Genomic DNA, 20,061 nt, shown 5'->3' with positions numbered 1-20,061 from the left:
TTCCTGTGTCGATGCTTCTTTCAGTTACTCGGTGAGGAAAAGCTGGAGCCCGGCCAAACACTTGATTGCGGGCTGAACCCAACATAACAAGAAGGTTGTTATTTCCATCTGCGGTAGTTTATATTTGTTTGGGTTTGTCTCAGCTCCTCTGCCTCGCACTCTTGCAGAGGTTTATAATTTCATCCAATTTGTGGTTTAATCTGATCTATTCAGTTCAACTTTATAGCGCCAAATCACAACAGCACTGCTCTCAAGACACTTTGAGCAGCCAACCTCGACACGATTCACTTAACCGCCCCTCGAATACATCACGCAGCGATCACAGCAGTGAAACAAGCTGGATTTTGGGAATCCGATGAGTACACCTAAAGTGCATCTGTGACGACAGACGTGACACACTGATTAAATCAGAAGCATGATGCAGGTGGTCCCAAACTGTAGACAGGCTTAAACTCATCAGCTTTAAAAAATATTAACAAGATGAATATGGAATTTATGAGAAATGTACAATGCCTTTTTCCTCTGAGGGCTTTGGCTGCCAGACTTAGGATCAGTTGATTAGTTTTGTGTTCAATTGTATTATTCTGTTTTTGTTTTTACATGTACGGATTTAATTTCCTGCTAATTTCTTTCCCTTTTTTGTACTGCTGGGATTCTTCTGGTGGTCCCCGCTGACGTAGCAGCGTCCATATTATTTGCTTTTTGTAACCACGGACTGAAAATGCTTCCCAGATGTGCTGCTCCTCAGCGAGGAGGAGGGCGGATCGTATTTGTTTGTGCTGAAACTTGAGTCTCTAGTCACAGTAATCATAGTCATAGTGGGTCATTGGCTGTGACACTGTGACAGCATGTAGCTCACTAACTGTAATGTTGTGCTTTTACGTTTAAGCTGACTAATTTGTCCTCAGATTTGACTCATCGAGAGTTGAGCTGCTTTTTACTGCTTGTCCATTTCTCTAATTGCAGCATCACTGATAAAAGGAAGGAAACGTCCTGACAGGACTTCCTGTACACGTTAGTGTTCTCTCGGTGTTTCTCAGGACTTCATAACAAACAAGCTTAATGCAAACAGTTTGATTGCACTCAGTGCGGTCACTGCTCTGTAATCGTGACTCAATAGAGGACGTTTTTTTGGGGGTTTTTTTGGTCGGTATCAAAAAAGGGGAAGTTGGTATCATTCGAGATAACTTGACTCGGGTATTCAATAATTTTATCTGAGTCTTTTAAGAGTGAGTCAGTGCAGATGATCATCTTATTCACTCTTCTTCTCATGACCTGGTTTAAGTGTTTCTGGCTCAGCATCAACTGTTTTAGCACACGTCAGGAAGTGATTTGTCTGAAGTGTTACAAGCACGAAAAGTCATGCCAGGTCACAGCTGTCGGCCTCCGGATAGGCTTAGATTACAATCTTATCTCTGCACACTGAAACGTTTAGGACTAATACGCTGTTATTAGTAATATTCTGTTATTTTACCCCGAGTTTAAAATAGTTATAGGCAGGAAACGTAAACGTGGTTTGGGAGACCACACGGAGGTCACTCTGAAGTATGTTACCCTAGAAAGTGTTGTGGTTTTGTCCTGCAAAATGAGCTCAAAGCAGAGTAAACACACAGCTGGCTGCAGGGTTGAGTCGACGCCCGGATCTCTTTGAAGAGAAGGCTTCGTCATCGCGTATCAACTCGTGCAGAATGCGCTCGTTAAGTGGGCAGCAAGCACAGGCGAAACGTTCTGCTGCCAAACAAGCCACGCTCATTGTTAACTGTTGTTTTATTAGCCGTGAATCAGAGTGAATCAGACGAGCTCTCGGAGAGAAACCACCACCAGCACCCGCCCCCTCTACTCAGTCCCACATTCCTCCAGGCTCGACTCCCATATCTGATTTACAGCAGAGCTTAAAGTCACATTTCCCCCCCTTTTTACAGTGAGATTTACACATCTGACATTAAATATTTGTGGGAGTTTGTCTAGCAGAGCGTCATATTTATGCTTCTCTTGTCTTCGTCCTGCAGTTTGCTGCTTCAGCTACTATGATAGTTTGGACAAAAGCGAGAGGGTTGCCGGTTTGGTGTGGAGGTCCTGAGGTCAGAGTCCTGACCTCAACTCCATCAAACACCTTTGCCAGAGCCGGTATCACAGAACATCAGTGTTTGATCTCAACAGAATAAACGCCTTCCAGCTCCTTTCATGGCCACTTGAGGCCGACTCCCATGTTAAAATGGTTTAAAGCAGAAATAAGCACGTTTAGGTTTGCTTCTATGGATATCTTCCCCTTTCATAACAAAAATCCAGAGGGTGAACTGCTCACTTACCCCTCCGTTTTTGTTTTTGAGTCCTGCTCTGCTTGTACGTGTAAACCTGCAATCAGCCAATCGCACGCATATCGCATGTAGACACGGTCAAGACAACTTGCTGAAGTTCAAACTGAGGATCTGAATGGGGAAGAGTGCTTGCTGCCAAACGTTGTGGCCTAAATATTTCAGAAACTGCTGATCTGCTGCAATTTTCCCACACAACCATCCCAGAGTTTACAGAAATTGGTCTGAAAGTGGAAAATGTCCAGCGTGTGGGAGGTCTATGGGGAGAAAAAGCCTCGCTGATGTCAGAAGCCGGTGGAGAATGGCCTGGCTTCTTTGAGCTGATAGGAAGGAGGCAGAAACTCAAATAACGACTCATTACAGTCAATGTATGCAGAAGAGCATCTCTGAATGCACACATCAGACCTTGAAGCTGATGGGCTACAGCAGCAGGAGGCCCCACGAGCATCACTCCTGTCAGCTAAGAGCAGGAAACTGAGGCTACAGTTCCCACAGGCTCACTCTAATGAGACAACAGCATAATATACATTGTATGAACAGTTTAGGATGCTGCTGGTTTAATGGTGAGCATCATTTAAACCCCTCAGCTTACTGACCGCAGTGTACCTGTCTTCCGATTGCTACTGCAGCATCCTGAACCTCAGATCGTTCGCTGTACTTGAATGGCCTCCAGTCGCCTGATCTCAGTCCAGCAGAGCACCTCTGGGAGGTGATGGAACCCGAGGAAGGCTTCCAAGAATTAGGGAAGTTCAGAAGGGAAGAGGGGGTCCAGCATGGATGTTTGTGTTTTCTGTGCTGCAGTAAGACGTCACTTGAGCCTTTTATTGATTCACAGTGAAAGTTCTTGTTTCTCCAAAGAAAAGTGAGCAGCATTTCAGTTAACAGAAGACATTAAAAAAAAAAAAATGTCTGGATGCCAAACAGGAAACTCAGACGATAAAGTCTGAGTCCTCGCAGCTGCCTCTCAGACCTGCTTCCTTTAGCCGCTCATTAGAGACCAGTAAAGACACTGTTTGCTGGGGAAGAACAATAGAAGGCTGCTCGGTCAGTTAATTAAATGTTACACAAGGAAAACAAATCCAATGTAACGGATGTAATTTCCCTCTCATGTTTTGGACCACACCAATGAATTACACAGTCAGCTGATGCAACATGATCACACTGTCGAAATAAAGTGCACTTTATTCATTGCAACAGAAAGCGCTTCATGGGAATTCAAGTTTTTACATCTGATCATACGCAACTGATTACAATTAAAGAGGACCGTTATCATGTGAAATCATACGCTGTAGTTTTGGATTAATGACTACTTTGCAGTTCAACATATGAAACCTTCACAACTCTTCCTAGAAAAATATCAGTGCAGTTTAAGAGAAAACAAACAAAACAGTAATTTCTCCTCAAGGCTCCATTACATCCACCCATTCCCCACCTATGTGGGACTGAACGAACAATGGAGCTTAAAAAGGTTTAAAGCTGAACCACAGTAACACACAGAGGCCACGTAACGGACGTACCTTCAAGTACAGTGCAAAGTAATGTAAAAAAAACACTTTGTAGAAGGCACAAAATGGCTGCGAAGGCACTGTAGGGACTGCATGAAAGTCAAAAATCCAAAAAAGAAGGAAAAAAATACAGTTTCCCATTGATCTCTCAGTATCAACTGGAACTTTGTTTAATTTAAAAGAAAAAAAGGCACAACAATCACAAACCAACAGGTAAAAAACATTTGAGGCTGCGTTTGCGTGCAGCTATTAGTGAAACCTCACCAGTCGCTCTGTTTTTGGTCTCAGCTGTTCATTTGGCTATTTTTACAAGCTGGTCTCCAAAGAAGAATTTAAATAAGAACAATTAAGGATGCAGACGAACGCTGTCTCGTGGTTGGTTCAAAAAGTTTTGAGTCCAGCATTTAAATAAAATAAAGGGTAGCACATCGTTAAAATTTTGAATAACGGCATTACAAAACCACTCGAATCAACGTTTCACACCACTTAGAAACATGTTGGGATTAGTAACAGGTTTACAGACTGGCTGTTGTCACTCGCAGTTAGATTCTTCTACCTCTTTCTGATATTTTGGAGGTTATTTTGTTTTTCTTTCAGGCTGCTGGACTCAGAGTTCCTCCCTAAACCTATCATTTTGCTCACCAGGACATAGAAATTACACAACTGATCAAATTTGATTAAAAACAGTTTAAAACTTTGCAGACTTTCCCTAAAATATACTTTCAAAAATCTTTTTAACTGGAAGTGAAACATTGCCGGCATATTTGCTGCTGAAGAATTCTCCCATACATTTCCTGACTGTCTCCTAAAATGCCTCCAGCTCTTTTCTCACATGCAGTCTGCTTGAGATGAGTTTTCACTGCTGAATACACTCAGGCTAGTTAGGCTGAGAGCTGCCCGAGCTCCTGCCCATTGTTCTTTTACTGGAGCTGCAGCTGTTTTCACATTCATTATGAAGTTACAGATTCTTTTGTTTGTTGTGTTTTTACTGCTGAGTAAGCAACAGGCGTTTGCCGTCTCACACAAATCTCCATCAGGTAAGTAATAGGAAAGTTGATCACTTCTATTTGTTGGTGATCGGGTATTGTATTAGTATACACCATCAGTCAACGGTCTGATTTACTGTGTTACACAGCAGCCGTCTTTGATTCTGCATGGCCACACGGACATGAACCTAACAGGGCGTATTAGGGCCACTAAAATTTGTTGAAAAAAAGTCAAATTTACAAGAAAACGTACCAAATTTAAGAGAATAAATTTTTTACTTTACAAAAAAGAAAGTCTACAAGCAAATTTGTGCACAAAGACTGGAAAAAGTGGCAAACTGTCTTATAAATGTTCACCTCTGAAGCTTGAGTTTCCCCAATGCTGTAAAAAATGTTAAAAGTGCTCTGACATTATGCCTGTGCAATTTTAACAATGCAGGGTGGCCCATGATTTAGAGACCTTTGACATATAATTAGGATTTTCTTTCTTATTATGTTCAGACTAGTTGCTTAGTTTTGCTTTGCTCCTGTTTAATTACGTCCTAAATGAGTCCCAGCAACATTCAGATCTCTTTATATCACAGTGGAGCTGCAAGCTCAGTTCTGTGCAGGTATCAGGACAAGTGACCCTTTGACATGGACACTTTTTCACATTATCTTATAAAAAATACTGATTAGAGCTGCTTGTAGAGGCACAGAGTGTGTGAGTGTCCCAAACAAGCTACAAACTGAACACATTACCATTCACGAAAAAGATAACTGCCTAATCATTTTCATGCAGTCCCTTAAACACTCATTAAATAAATACTGTAAAACAATATCTTATAAAAGTGCTTTACACGCGTTACACAGGAGGAAAACTGCAGCAGCAGTTAATTTAGAACGAACCCCACCACCAGAAAACAGCCAAGAAAAAAAAAATCAGACTTTTCCACAGCAGCTGTGCAGCTGTTGGTCTCGTGTCATTAAAGATACTCTCAGCTGGTGGAGCCTCGGTCTGCACAACATCTTTACCGGCTTTGAAGCGTAAACTTTTCCACAGAGCCGAGCGTCGGCGAGTCACTCGCTTTTAAAAAGTAAAACTACACCCTGGATGTCTCTGCTTTGGTACAAGTCGATACTCTTGATGAGGATTTCATGCGAGTCTGTGAACACGAGGCTTCGCTGGGGGCGGAGGAGGCGCGAAAGGCTTTATTCTGGTTGCCGGCGAAGGGCTGGGCTTGACCGGAGGTACGGGAGGAGGGGTTGGTTTCACTGCTTTGTTCTGAAAAACAAAAAATGATTCTTAGGTGAATTTATGAAAGCAAATTAGCAACTTCTGCACCTCAACACTGCTTCCTGTCATCGGGGTGGATGCTCATGTTAAACTAAAGTTTCAAATAATGATGGCTCTGCATGATGTCATGGAGATCCCTTATATTGTCACGTATTCCAACTCTGTTTTTAAAGAGGCACCCAATCGGTTTGTTTGAGACAGCTGATGAGCTCTAGCTTCACGAAGGCCCAGTGTGACATGCATAAGGATTATTTTGAGTTGTGAATCATGCAAAGCTACTCGAGTAAGTCCAAAAATAAAAAACGTAGAGCTGGAAAATGTTTGGGCAGACCAGTTGATCCCTATTGATCCCCAGAAAGAACATCTAAATATGAATGAATCAATGAAAATAAATAAAACGAGTGACCTTTATATGACGTCCTGGGGAAAAGTGTTTAAAATTCTCTGCCTTGGCGCTCACCTGTGTTTTATTCAGAGTTGGTAAAGGTTTAGATGGAGGTAGAGGTTTCATCTGTGGTGAAAAGGAAGAAGACTGTTATTTAACTGGGATTTAGAGCAGATGCTGACACTTTACAGGCTCCTAATGAACATTAAAATCCAAGTTTGATCACATGGAAACCAAAAATCAACAATGACATTATTTCATAAAGCCACAGAGCTACACTGATGTTTATCAGTCCTCTGTGACTGGCTGTTCCAGTAAAGTCTGCAAAAATCAACAATCCTAAGCTGTTTTCATTAAACAGCTCAACACTGTAGACTAAACTACGTCCAAAAAAGCTGAGTTTAAAGCTGGGCTCAGTCTACACGATACCAGCAAAGAAACAGCTGACAGTTTCTTCTGATTGGCTGCCCCTCATAAAGATAAGATTGAGTGAGGTAATGAGTCACACAAAAAAAATGAAGCCTGAGCTTTTAGCTTGTAACCACGGTGATCTCATTATAATATTACACAGGGCAGAAAGTAAGGAAAAAAGATGGCAGGTCTCCTTTATGCATGTTATTTAACATAGTTTCATTTTTAAGCTTTAATAGACGCTCAAGTTGCTGCGATCTTCATTTTGCATTATGTCTTTAAAAACAAAAGTCTTACCGGCTCAGTTTCCGACGTGACTGACGATGAAGACGGTTTCAGCGGTGGCTGGAAAACAAAAAGCGGTTTGTCAGCATTTCACAGTAAAACTGAGACCTGCGTACACCTGGCTGCTCGGCGTACCTGTGGGGCGGGTCTGCAGGGGGTCACTCGACCCATCAGAGGGGTGCAGGCCTGTTTCGCTGTGGTCTCCATGAAGGTGGGCTGACTGATCTGAGGTCTTTCTTTACCACTTCCTTCTTGGAACGACGGGTTCAGCTTCCCTTCAGCTGAATGCACTTTCCTGTGAAGACAACATTTATTTATTTAGCCGGGAAGAAGAAGGAAAAGATGAAGAGTCCAGACCGCAGAGGGGGAAAACTACCTTGTAGCGATGTAGCGCTCCATGTCGTCCTTCTTACAGCACATCAGCCCAGCAATCAGCAGAGTGACGACCAGCAGGATGGAGACTGCTGCGCACACACCGGCTATCAGCCCAACCTGATCTGCAGGCAGAGGAAACGTAAAACTGCACTTAAGTACTGATGCGTCCTTTTTTGCACTCTTTATGTCTAAGTGCAATTAAATTCTGAACAGCATTGCCTTCAGAACTGCGTTAGTCCTTCATGGCATAGATTCAACAAGGTGCTGGAAACGTCCCTCAGAGACTTTGGCTCATATTGACTCTCTCCGTTAGCCACAGAGCTCCTGGAGTCATTGAGTCAGATGATGAAATCTGGTCATCTTCTGAGCAATAAAACTGGGTCACGTTTTCATTTTGTTCAGTTTAATTTAAGCTCTAACAAAGGGTCTTAAAGTTCTGCTAGAGCTCTCGTTAAAAGCAAAAACCAGACCCGATTTATATTTGTCCGATCTTCCCTTCAAGGTCGGCTCCTTGTGCACTCTGGACCAACTTCTCCAGCTACTTTGGGCTGCTCCCTTCCTCACCAGTGGTTATCTGGTGTGGTTTTACACCAGATGCTGTTCCAGATAGATTCCCAAAGGCATCCGTTTCTGCTCCCGGGGTCAAACCATGGATCTTTCGCTAGTTAGGTGACTGCACCAAACCACTGCACTATGTTGTGTGTCTTTGCCCCGTCTAAGTCCTGATCTCTCCACTTGAACTCGAGCTTTTCTTTGGCTCGTTCAGTAAGTAAATATTTAGTCTGGGTTTCATGTCGGTTGGTTGAATGGTTGAATGAGGATGCAGGAATCCTAATCCCCTCATTTCATTACTGCAGAACTTCATGTTGAACGACCACAGCGACCACACTTGGGTCACAGTTCTTGCTCTCTGAAAACAGCTGTTTGCTCCCAGCTCTCTGAGTAACAATGATCCTCGACACGAACAGTTTGTGGCCCAGGGTGAAATCACAAAAGAGCTCCTGAAAGTGGTCGGAGCAGGATTTCCACGGAGCGTTTTACAAACGGCAGCCACGCTGGAAGAAGCGATTGAAGATTATCTAAAAGCTAAATTTAAACCAGTCGCGGTTTTTGCTTTTTCTTTGGCCTCAGGAGCAAAATTTTCTGATCACGGCTTTTAAGTAACAAATAAAAATGAAGATTTTAGTTTAAATTTTACAACTAAATCGTGAGGAAGCTCTTGAACTGTGGCTAAAAACTCAATACGAAGCATCTTTTTCCCGTTTTAACAACTTACCAGCTTCTGATTTTGCAGAACGATTAGACTATCAAATCTGAAAATGTTATTTTCTAAGAGCAACATGAAAATGTTATGTAAAAGGAATTTTCCACACAAACAACAAGAGCAGTGTTCAGAGGAAGTTATGTCATCCTCTTATTTTCTTAATTAGCTTTAGTTTCACTAAATTTTTTGTTTTGTTCAGAGGAAAGTGTGTTTTAGAGTCTCTTCTTCCCCTTTTCTTTGGTACTATGTGGACAGAAAGTTGCACAATCATGAGGCGCAACTCAAGTTCAAGCTTCATGTGCAGAATGTATTTACATTCTGCACATGAAGCAGAGACAACCAAGTCTTCTACAAAAGAGTGTTGAAACTAAATTAGAGCAAACGGGGTCAGTGCTGGGAGGCTCTCATAATGAATCACTCATGTTTCTTATTCACTGGAAAAATGATTCAACAAGCAGCTGTGACCTGTTTTCATCTGAAAGTCTCATTGAGCCTGTAGATTACAACAGCAGCTGAACGTCTCTAAACGTCGTGCTTCATAGTTTATCGTGAACGTTAAATGCACCGCAGCGTCTGTACCTTGAGGTAAATCCGCGTACTGGACGTTGCATTTGGGAGGAGCCCAGCCGGGATTACAGTGGCACTCGTTCCTGTGATTACACACCTGCGGATAAAAAGCAGTTAAATGATTAAAAACACGAGTCGTGGAAGTGGAGCTCATGTTCAACGCGACTGGTTTGGATCGTGTTTGAAAGGCGTTTGCAGTTTTTTATCTGATCGTTTCTTCATTTTATTCAGTCAGTGTTTAAAGTCATTTATAGTTTCTTCCCCCGTCGTTAGGAGGCTGTTACATTCCTTGAGACTAGCTGCATTTGTCCAGTTTTAGTCTGCTGTGATGGCTAAAACAACATAAACAGTGCATTCCTCATCTCTTTTCTCATACCTAGCACCACTTTTAGTTTGACTTATTTGGTAATAACAGCTCTTTCTTTCTCTCTCGCTGCTTTTTCATCTCTTTTTTAATAATTTTTGGCTCTGAAGCTGCTATTGTTCCTGCCCCGTCTGCTCTCTGCTGTTTCTTCTACATCCCTCATTAAAACATCTAAGTTTATGGCTGCCTGTATGTCGCCTGACAGACTAAACTCAGGGCAAACATGGAGCTCGGGTTCAGTTTAACACCAGATGTTGTTTCAGGTGAGGGGATGAGGTGAAGGTTCATGTTTAATGGTGTGAAAATTACGGTTAGTTCTCTGATTTTGAACTTACTCCGTTGTTGTTGCACTTCTTTGCACAGTCCTCCCTCTTCCCGTAGGCTGACACATCCACACATCTGTTATTGAGGCAAACCTGAGCACAAACGTTTGATTCTGAGTAAAACGGCCAAAATATTCAAAGAAAATTAATCGTCCTGCAATGTGTCTCCCTGTGACAGTTTTACCTTATCCGGCGCACATTTCGTGCCACTCGGCACCATGTCCAGGTTTCTCCTCTTATCGTCGTCCACGGCGAGTTTGCACTCTTTGCCGTACATTGTGTTGTAGCTTGCCCGTTTCCCTGTGATAGACTCGCCTCCTTCCTCACAAAACATCGATCCGCACTTAACATCCCTACACAAAACAAAAGCATTAATCCAGAGCTTTGTGGTGCTTCTTCATCACTCTGAATTCAGGGTGAATGACAGATGGTGACACGTACTGTGGAGCACAACGAATGAAGCCGAATTTGTTCTTCCCACAGTTAGCGCCTTCCTCGCCACGCTGGTTCAGGTTGAAACATAAATCTGGTGCCACCTGGGCCCCTGGAAGAAGGCACAGAAGGAAAGCTTCATGTTAATCTGTCATTTATTGTCGGTCTGAGACTCTACATCCTTGCGTTTGCTATACTAATGCACCTCCGAGCACATGGGTTCAGCAGCGTTTTTAAATTCTAAGCGTCCAGAAATGCCAGAGTGGGATCGATGTCAGAGTTAAATATAACTAAAGTGACGAGGCGCCTTAACTGCACGCTGCTGAACTCATCAAAATGGCCAGAAAAGTACTGATCTAATGTGTTAGTCTTGCCTTTTATCAATGGACTGTATTTACAAACCTCTTATGAGACTTTCTTTGCAATCGCTTACATAACAAAATGTATTAAATATTTAGTTGGACAGATATCTTAAAGTTATTTCCACCACATGACAGTAAAATCTAAATGTTTGTAGACCAATGGCTAAAAGCTCCTTGAGGCTTATCTCATCTACTCAAAACAGTGCTGATTTATCCCTAAACGAACCAAGAAGTAACGCCGGAGGGTGGGGCGGGGGACAAGCTAAGGCCTGCAGTTCCCCTCATGGCCACTTGAGGCCCCAAAAGCCAGTCAGTTCCCAAAGACTTCCCTTGTTAAAATGTCCAACTTTACTGGAGCATTTTTGCATGTTTCGGTGTAACAGCTGCAGGCTGGATGATTATTTTTAAATAACTCATTCATTAGGATGCTGTTAAGCCTCAGAGTCAGCGGTGTGGTGCTTTGGTTCACAGGCAGCCTGTTAGAGCTCACCTACGCTAACCCGAGCCACTGAGCTCAACCTGTTCTCTGTGTCTGTGCTGTTGGAGCCTTTCAGGACTTTTTTTAATGGAATCACAAGCTGTACAGTTTAAGCGTGCAGCTTGCTAACCACCAGGTGATAACCTCGTGCTCCATCCTCGTGTCTGGATATGGTCAGCGAGGCTTCAAAATGCACAGCCAAAAACCAAAGTCACATTTTTATATACAAACCCTGAGGTGCACCTTTCTAACTGAGCGTGCAGATATCAGCCAAGAAAGCAAAAGAGCCTCAAACTGGGACTTCCCAAACCAGCAGCTGATGTCTTCGATAGCAGCATGCTGAGCGTACCTGGTCCAAAAAGCCTCCAGCAGTGATGCTCCTGGGTGGGACACTGGCCGTTGTAGCAGTATCCCTGGACAGTGCCGCTGCCCTGGAGCGTTTTGTAGCAGGGCTTGCCGTTCATCTCGAAGCTGTCTTCAGGACAATCCGACGACAGTCCGGTGCAGAACTCGGGCAGGTCGCAGGTCCCGGCTGACTGCCTGCACACGCTCCCAGATGACTTCAACTGAACAAAAATAATATTTTAGTGTTTTGACCTTCTGTATGTACCAGATCTGGACAATAATTCGCTTGTAGGTTTTTGTAGCACTGTTCCAGGCCTTGAAACTGTCAGTTGAGGAAGGATGTGGTGAGTTATAAAAAACTGAAACAGCAGGGTGTTATCCTCCCTTTCCTGTTAGTGCTGAACAGCGGGTGTAAGAGTAACCTTACATTTATTAGCCAGAGGCGGGGTGTGTCTTTAGGAAAGGTCCTGAACTTCACAGAGAATGGGGATTGTTATATCCCAACAGCTACAACAGAAAATCGGCATTCATTTCATTTACTGGACAGATTGTCAAAAAATTCTGAAATATTCATAATCCTGAGTATTAATCTTGATCTATTTTAGTGACGCGCTGACTTTCCTGCAAATTTTCAGTAAAATATCTCAGCAGTTACCAGAAGGCGAGCCTCTGATCGTCCTCCAAGGCCTTCATGAAGATATCTTTTGAAATATTTTTGCAAAACATGGCATACTTTGACAGTGCCTGACTTTTTTTTTTAAAAATATAGCACATCAATATTTCTCAGTTATATAAAAAAGATATTTCAGTATCTACTCAATGTAGATAAGAGGATTAATGTTCCCAGGAGAAAAATCTTACTCATTACAACATCCAGAACCACCTACTGAGAAACTAGCTGCTGGTGTGTGCAATCGTTTTTGTGACACAGTGACGTTAATGACTGTTTTTCCATAAAACGTCCCCGGTGGGAGCCAGCTCAGCACAAAAGAGGTGTGCTGGGAGCTTCGTGGGTTTCTGTGGCTGAGCTGCTCCATGCACTGCATGTTTTACAGATTCTGGAAGTTCAAATCATTGACAACTTTCACTACCTCACTAAAGTTGGCAACTATCTGTGACACATGGCAGAGAAGCTGCACATATGGCTCGAATTATCATTATTTATTCTGGTGTGCTTTACAAAATGTGTCATTGCATTAGGCAGAGCAGGAGTTGAGAAAAACATAGCAGCTTCGTTCAGAATCCAGCTGATGTGTGCAGAGATTAGCAGCACACACACACACACACAGCTGTGTGTTGCATTGATATTTGGGATAAACTGTATACATAATGTTCTTAAAATTCTGGAGAAAGCCCGGGAAATTGCTGAGTGAAAAGCATCTCCCACAGCTTTATTTGGAAATTACTCTGAGGAGAAAAGAGAGTCTGGGGTTTGACGTTTTCAGCCAACACGTCGCTAAATTTGAGACTCGGATGTTTTTGTGAATGTGAGCTCTGTTAGTTATCAAATCACAGACCGGCTTCAGAGCCAGATTCCAAAAATGTGTCAGGGAATAATTTAAAACACATGCTGAACGTATTTTTGTCTCCAGAGAGTTTTAAACTTCATCGAGAACTCGATTAATCACAGCTGGACCTGTGATTAGTATTAATGTCCTCGCAGCACGCTGACGCTCTGAATCTACATTCAAATTTAGGTTGTTTTCTGCACCTTTGTTTAGATGCAACGTGCTTTGGAATGAGGCGTCTTATACTGTGTAGGTACGGATTAATATAAAGCCACATTAGAAGGGAGCAGAGCAGCTTCAGTACCTGACACTTCTCACAGCACTGTCCGTGAGCACACTGGGATCCTGCAGTCAACCGACAAGTCGAGGCATCGCAGCAGGGATTGTTGCATTCCTGCAAAAAACACAAAGACACACAACGTTTGTTTCTGTGCACACACTTGATCCTCAAACATGGCTGCAGCGATGAAGGCAGTGACCTCACCCAGGAATTCTCCCCCTTCTGATGAGGTGTGAGCACACTAGAAAGCTATTTTAAATTTGAACTCTTTAAGGCTGCAGCTCTGCACACGCTACCTGCCCTAACCTCAGACAGGAAACCACAGCAGTGGGATAAAATGGAAGAACCTAAATAGCATCTCCCTTCAGCAAAGGACATATTTAAACGTAGCTGGGGTTACCTCCACCGTGCCACAGTCGCACTCCTCTCCGGGCTCCATCATGCCGTTGCCGCAGCGGGGGCCCACGGCGATGATCCTGGAGGAGGTGGGCTTTTGCAGGCAGCTGGGCTGAGCTCGCTCCAGGAATTCAGCGAGCTGAGAAAGACTGCAGCTGCTGAACAACTCCGGGAACATTTGATTTCCTGCCCTGTGGGAGGAACAAGGAGATCTGGGCTCAGCTTAAGGTTCAGCGCACCCCTGCTCTGATTTTAACGGTTTACAAATGGGAAAATGTTTGCAGATGCAAAAAATTCTACATCTGCTCTGGTCTGCATTTTTACATGAGCTTTTCTGCCATGACACAATCCTTCCCGCTGAAGGTGGAACCGCACGTGCAGTCTGGAGCGTCGTGGGAAAGGCCAAAGTTATGTCCCATCTCATGGGCGATAGTGGAGGCGAGGCCTATTGGGTTTTCATGGTGATCCTGAAGGAGAAAAAGGAATCAGTATCACCTCCATCGTCCATCCTGATGAACGAGAGTCAGACGCCATTACTCCCACCTGATTCACGCCTCCTGAGTTTCCGGTGCACATGGCGAACTTATTTGCCAGTCCGACTGTTTCTCCGTCAAAATCTCTCCAGCTGTTAAAGACAAAAACGCACCGTCAGGTCAAGCCGGCGGCATCACTGCAATTAAAACATCTGCACAAATGTCAATCCTCACGTCACAAACTGGGCGTTGTCGTGCTTCACCCTCAGCAGGAGGTCGTCCTGACGCCACGCCAGGAACTTGTCCAGCGTGGCTTCTGAACTGTGGCTGACGTCGATGAGGTCTTTGTTCGACCAAATCTCCAACCCCACCAGCAGGACGCGGATGTTCAGACGCCGATACAGCTGCGGGCGGAGGAGGAGACCGTCAGGAACAGATGTGCTAAGACACGTCAAACATCTTAAACAGCTGGACGCAAACTCACCTTATCGATGTGATTCACGACTCCGAGGATACGGGATTCAGTATTGCTTCCATATTTTTTATACTGCAGGAGAAAAGGAGGCGAATGTGTCAGATTTACTCAGCGATGAGGGTGAAGTTTTATTTAAAGTGAGACGTTATTACCTCAGCGTTGTCCACCACAACATACAGCTCGACAAACCTCTGAGGACCCGGCGTGGGATTCGATTTCTGAAAGGAAACACAAAAAAAACTGTGAAATACACGCCAACATGACACATCAACCTCATTATTTATTGATTATTTACTCACTTATGTGCTTTTACTACACATCTACACACATTAAAATGGAACAAGGGGACAATAAAAGAGGACCACTCCTCTGCAAATAAAAATGTGAGCGAATGAATTCAAGTCCTGCATTCCAAATATATTTACACAGAGGTTCTAACTGACTTCATCGGCGTGACCCCTTCTATTTGGAGAAATCTAACTATTAATGGTGTTTCTGCTACCCGGTGGAGCTCAGGCAGAGCTGAGCTGCTAGCTGACGGTGCAGAGACGGACCGTGTTTCCTTATCCGCAGAGCAGACTTTAAAGTAAGGTTTGCAAAGCTCTGTGCGAGAGAAGATCCTCGAGATGGGATGAACACACAGGATGAACATGTGTGTTCATCTGTTCTCGATATCAGGAGACGTCTGAACGATCATTTCTGTCCCAAGACGAACCCTGACTCATCGTATGTAACAGAACAGTGGCTGGAATTCACAAACACGCACACAAAAATCAAACTAAGTAAAGGAAAGGTCCCAGCTGACCTCCTCGGGGTCAAGTTTCGATTTTACAGCCAATCTGAACATTAGTATCATTCATGGGATGGATGTTTGATCTGCTTTCTTAAAATTCACTGAGGAAAACGTGCCTATCTTCTAGCTGTGGTTCCTTCAGTGTTATAAAAACTTTTGTATTATATGAAGGTGAAAGAAAACTACACTGGCACTAGAGCATACCCATGATCTGGACCTGAAGAGTCCAGCGACCTGAGGGCCCTGGTCCTGGTCGTAGAGTAGGGTGGTGTTGGATGAATAGCCACAGCTGGGCCTGCCGCTGATTTTCAGGTGCTCCTGTCTGTAAACGGCATGATCGCCATCGTCCGTCTGCCCCAGAGGCTCGATCAGGTAAACCTGCTGCCGGGCTCTCAGGAAGCCACTGCACATCGACATTAAAGAAATAACTTTATTCGTCTGCCAAGAACAGAAGAGATGTGACTTTGATCCTTATAAAAACATAAAAGCTTTCAAACAGACGTAATGGGTCGTTAAGGGGCATTAAGGGTGAAACGGCGGTACCCGGGCACAGAGCAGCAATGCGACGAGCAGAAAAACAACCAGGTTGCTAAATATGAAGCAAGGCGTTTCTCAAGAACCTGAGAAACTTTCTCTACAGATGATGTACGTGATAAAACAGGAAGTCCTATGTTGTAAAAATATCTATCGCTGCTCTCTTACCTCATGCCAGAACAAATCCCCACGCTCACCGAGGTGTCATCCATGCCTTCGATGTGACCGTGATAGTAGCAATGATCCTAAAAACACGGATCGGTCAGTGAGGCCGGCTGGTACAGACATCGCTCACGCAGAGATTCTTTGTTTTTGCTTCCATAAAAATCACAATTAGAAGTCTAAAATGTTCGATTTTTATCATTTCTGGGGCAATAAAAAGTTTTTGAAACAGCTCCTTCTCCTTTAAAACAGGACTCGAGGCTATTTTACATAAATAAGTCAAATTTTTTAAACATTTTTTATGTTGCAAAAAGTGAAAAACATATCATTTGAGATTGAACAAACAAGATTTTACTTAATCATTTAAATAAAGTTAAAACGCACTTGTTTCGGTGATGTTGTCACCCGTTTGCCATCTTCAGTATAATGTGTTTCAGTGTAGTCTCTCCCAATAAGGTTCCTATAAAATTGAAATTCATTTTCATGTATTTATATATAATAACATATATATAATATTTGCATTTGCTGAGCAGAAATGAAACTCACCTGTTTTTTTCCAGAAGAACTGTGTGATTTCTCCCTTCGATGGCCAACTCGTACCGAACTGTATCAGGATAAAGCTGCAGAGAAACGTGCACAAGTCACAGGGCGGCGTTTAACCTCCTGAACATCTTTCACTTGTGGGAAAAAAGGCAAGGAAGGAAAATACCTGTGCAGGTAAAAGTCCTGCACCCAAACATGTGCTTCTGATTTATGATAACACATAGTTTGCACATTTTTAATCTGCAAAGCAGCTAGTGAAACTGCACTGATAAATTAGCTGTTATTAGGAAAACATGTTGAAATGCTGAGAACACAGAGGTTGGTTTTTCAGTCCCGGGTGTCGCTAATCTCATCCAAAATGACTTAAAAACACAAAATTAAAGGATGCTTACAATATGCATTAACACAATAAAGATCAGCTTGATGTCAGAGAACTATTGGAAGAATATTCCTATCTGACATGGAAAAACCAGCACAACGATACTCAGTAACGTATGCAGATTCCACTATTTTTAATAATGAATCACATGAGAAATATTTTAGAGAGAGCACCGGTGATGTGCAGCTGAGGCGTCAGTACCTGCGGGTGGTCCTGAAGGCTCCTCCTGTGTCTCTCCTGGAGTCTCTGAGGTCGGACCACCTCGTAACGCTCCACGTGAGACAACGTCCCCGAGCTGTGCACGATACAAACTACACACCACAAACACTGAGTCACTGTCTGTATATGATCATGAAGGAGTAGTGCAGATGCCAAGCAAATTTAGGCAAATTCAGCCCAAAAACAGACTGTCTGATGTAAAAAGAAGCATTCAAGAATACAGAGTCTGCAACATCTGCTCACATCTGACTGCATCAGTGCATGCATCTAGGTTTCACTCATTTGAGCTCTGTGGGAGTCACCCCATAACAAAATCTAGAGCATACAGGAGAAGACAATCATGGTGGCGGAAATGTTCGGGCGTGGAGTTGCTTTGCAGCTTTTAGTAAAATCTGCAACAGTGCTTATGTTTAATATGAGGCCATCAGTCCAAAAGTTAGAAATGACCCAGAAACGGACCCTTTAAATATTGCCTAACGTGCCCTTTTTTTTTAAAGTTTTCTCCAGTGAATATTCTGAAAACAGATCAAACATCCAGGTTTCTGTTTAGTAAAACTATGACTTTGGCTTCAGATTGTGACACTTGGACTGGGTGTAAAATTTATTTCAGAATCCTTTATTGATCCCTAGGGGAAATTATTTTGGTTACAGTGCTCCAGTATAAACAGTAACATAGACAGACAATATATACAATATATATATGATTTATATACATATAAGTCACTTATTGATAAATAGCTGAATAAGAAGAAGAGCGTGTAGCTATTGCAGTACAGTGTGTTAAGTGGATGAGTTGCACTTCTTCCAAATCAGAAATTTTTGATTTGACTGTTTTTTGTTTTAATGTAATTACACATACATGTGTAACTGGGGGGCAGACCTGATTGGTCTTTAAAAGTGTAAACTGCAGTGAGATCATTAAAAGCTGATGTTGTGATGCCAGCTTTACTGCAAACAAGTGAAAAAGTATAGAAAGCTAAAATAGTTTCCAGATCTAGACGAGCTCTTTGAATCCTAAAAACAAAAAATGCCACAGCTGTGACAGAAACTGTTGCATTAAATGTGGCATCCCTCAAGGATCGATTTTAGATCCTCTTCTATTGTCGTCTTTGCATTTCAGAAGCACAATATTTACGTTTAGTATCATCTACCTGCCTCACCTCACAGCGACTGATGGCAAAAAAACTTTTCTCAACTAAAAATTAGGCAAAACTGAAGTTATTTTATTTCCATTATTTGACTTAATTTCCAGGTCCTACGTATTTATATTTTTGGCTTAATCATTTTAAAATCTTATTTTATTTAATGATCATATTTTAAGAATTATTTAGATTTTCTTTTGCTTTGTGCTGATTTTTATCATGTTCTTCTGTGTGTTTTATTTTGAAGACCTCCCGGTATTTTAAACTGAATTCACTTGCTCTTTTTAAAAAGCATTTTTTTCTTATGCCAGGATAATTATGTGATTTTTATAAAATTTCATATAAAATAATAATAATAATTTAACTAGAAATAATATCCCCTGTTGAACATTTTTAGAATATACTTGTTTTTACACTTAAAGAAAGGGAAACATTAGCGAGGGGTTTTTATTAATGCAGTTGTTTTACTAAACCTGCCTCAGCTTGATCAAATCGTTTTTCTTGGTCATGACTTTCTTACTAATAGATTTTAAATCTCAAATTTCTTCTTAAATAAAGGGCAAACATATCTAAGACCACACGTGTCTACCTATCCATCACCTCAGATGATCTAATTGTTTCATGTTTCCTCCTCTGTATTTTAAAGGCACATCAGATCTTTTAAGAGCGTTAATATTTATTAGTAAAGCAACATAACTTGTAAATAAAACAGTAAATTGGTTAAAGAAAAACAACATTTGCGTAAATAAAGAGGGAAATACTGTTATAAACTGAACCATATGTTTTCTTTTACAGGGACTTTAAACCCTTTTTAAACCACATAAACTTCTGCTCGCCTATTAATAGTTCGAAGCTTCTCTGCCAGACTTCATTCACTTTTCTGCTGATTTAGCGGCAGCCTGTTGCTCTTCGTAAAACTTTGTTGGAGTTAAAAGTCTTACCGCATGTGAGCCACAGTAAGAACAAGTCCTCTCCCATCATGATGCGCTCTGCTCGGGCCCAGCCGATCACCTCCCGTTACTCCGTCGTGAATCAGCCGCTTCCAGGCAGCGACTCCCCCGAGCTTCGTTCTTATCTCCGCCCCGCAGACTTACCGGATACCCAACGTTAAGCCAACTGTGGCTACACTTCCGGTGTAATAAAGCTTTAAAAAATAAAGTCAAATTTTATTTATGTGTCGCCAAATCGCAGTTGCCTCAGGTGGCTTTAAGGTGTAAGGTAAGAAATCCCCAGACAACTCCCTATGAGCAAGCACAGTGGGAACACCCAAAATATGTGTAGATGTAGAAATCATACATCGTACTGTAGTATGACACGTGGGAGTCATGTATACGTGGAAACAACAGCTTAAGATTTAAACTAAAAATGTTAATCTTATTATCATAAAAACTATGAGACCTTTAAGCTATGATTAATAACTTGGGTCAGCATAAACCGAATAAAGCTTTTCAAAAAGTTCAGACACCAGTGAATTGAGATTATTT

General features: G+C 42.4%; 1 protein-coding gene across 1 annotated transcript; it reads right to left on the bottom strand.

Moving 5' to 3' along the window:
* Window positions 1-3,474: 3,474 nt before the first annotated feature.
* Window positions 3,475-19,631, bottom strand: adam8b (ADAM metallopeptidase domain 8b). The gene is made up of 23 exons (XM_085285329.1): window positions 19,519-19,631; window positions 17,418-17,527; window positions 16,841-16,914; window positions 16,679-16,754; window positions 16,301-16,377; window positions 15,803-16,001; window positions 14,958-15,023; window positions 14,815-14,877; window positions 14,565-14,734; window positions 14,401-14,482; window positions 14,182-14,324; window positions 13,862-14,048; window positions 13,486-13,575; window positions 11,678-11,894; window positions 10,498-10,600; window positions 10,241-10,409; window positions 10,069-10,149; window positions 9,382-9,466; window positions 7,540-7,660; window positions 7,299-7,458; window positions 7,176-7,223; window positions 6,543-6,593; window positions 3,475-6,070 (listed from the first exon to the last, which is right to left on the bottom strand). Exons 1-23 carry the CDS (start codon window positions 19,556-19,558, stop codon window positions 5,942-5,944), a joined length of 2,541 nt encoding a protein of 846 aa, XP_085141455.1. The 5' UTR covers window positions 19,559-19,631; the 3' UTR covers window positions 3,475-5,941.
* Between the last annotated feature and the right edge of the window lie 430 nt (window positions 19,632-20,061).

This window comes from Mchenga conophoros, linkage group LG8 (genome assembly GCF_057382185.1).
Source record: "Mchenga conophoros isolate Kocher_MC1m ecotype Shallow Benthic linkage group LG8, M_conophoros_male_GT1.1, whole genome shotgun sequence".
In the NCBI taxonomy this organism is placed as follows: Eukaryota; Metazoa; Chordata; class Actinopteri; order Cichliformes; family Cichlidae; genus Mchenga; species Mchenga conophoros.
Note: the sequence above shows the minus strand (reverse complement) of the source record. Positions and strands in the feature narration are given on the sequence as shown.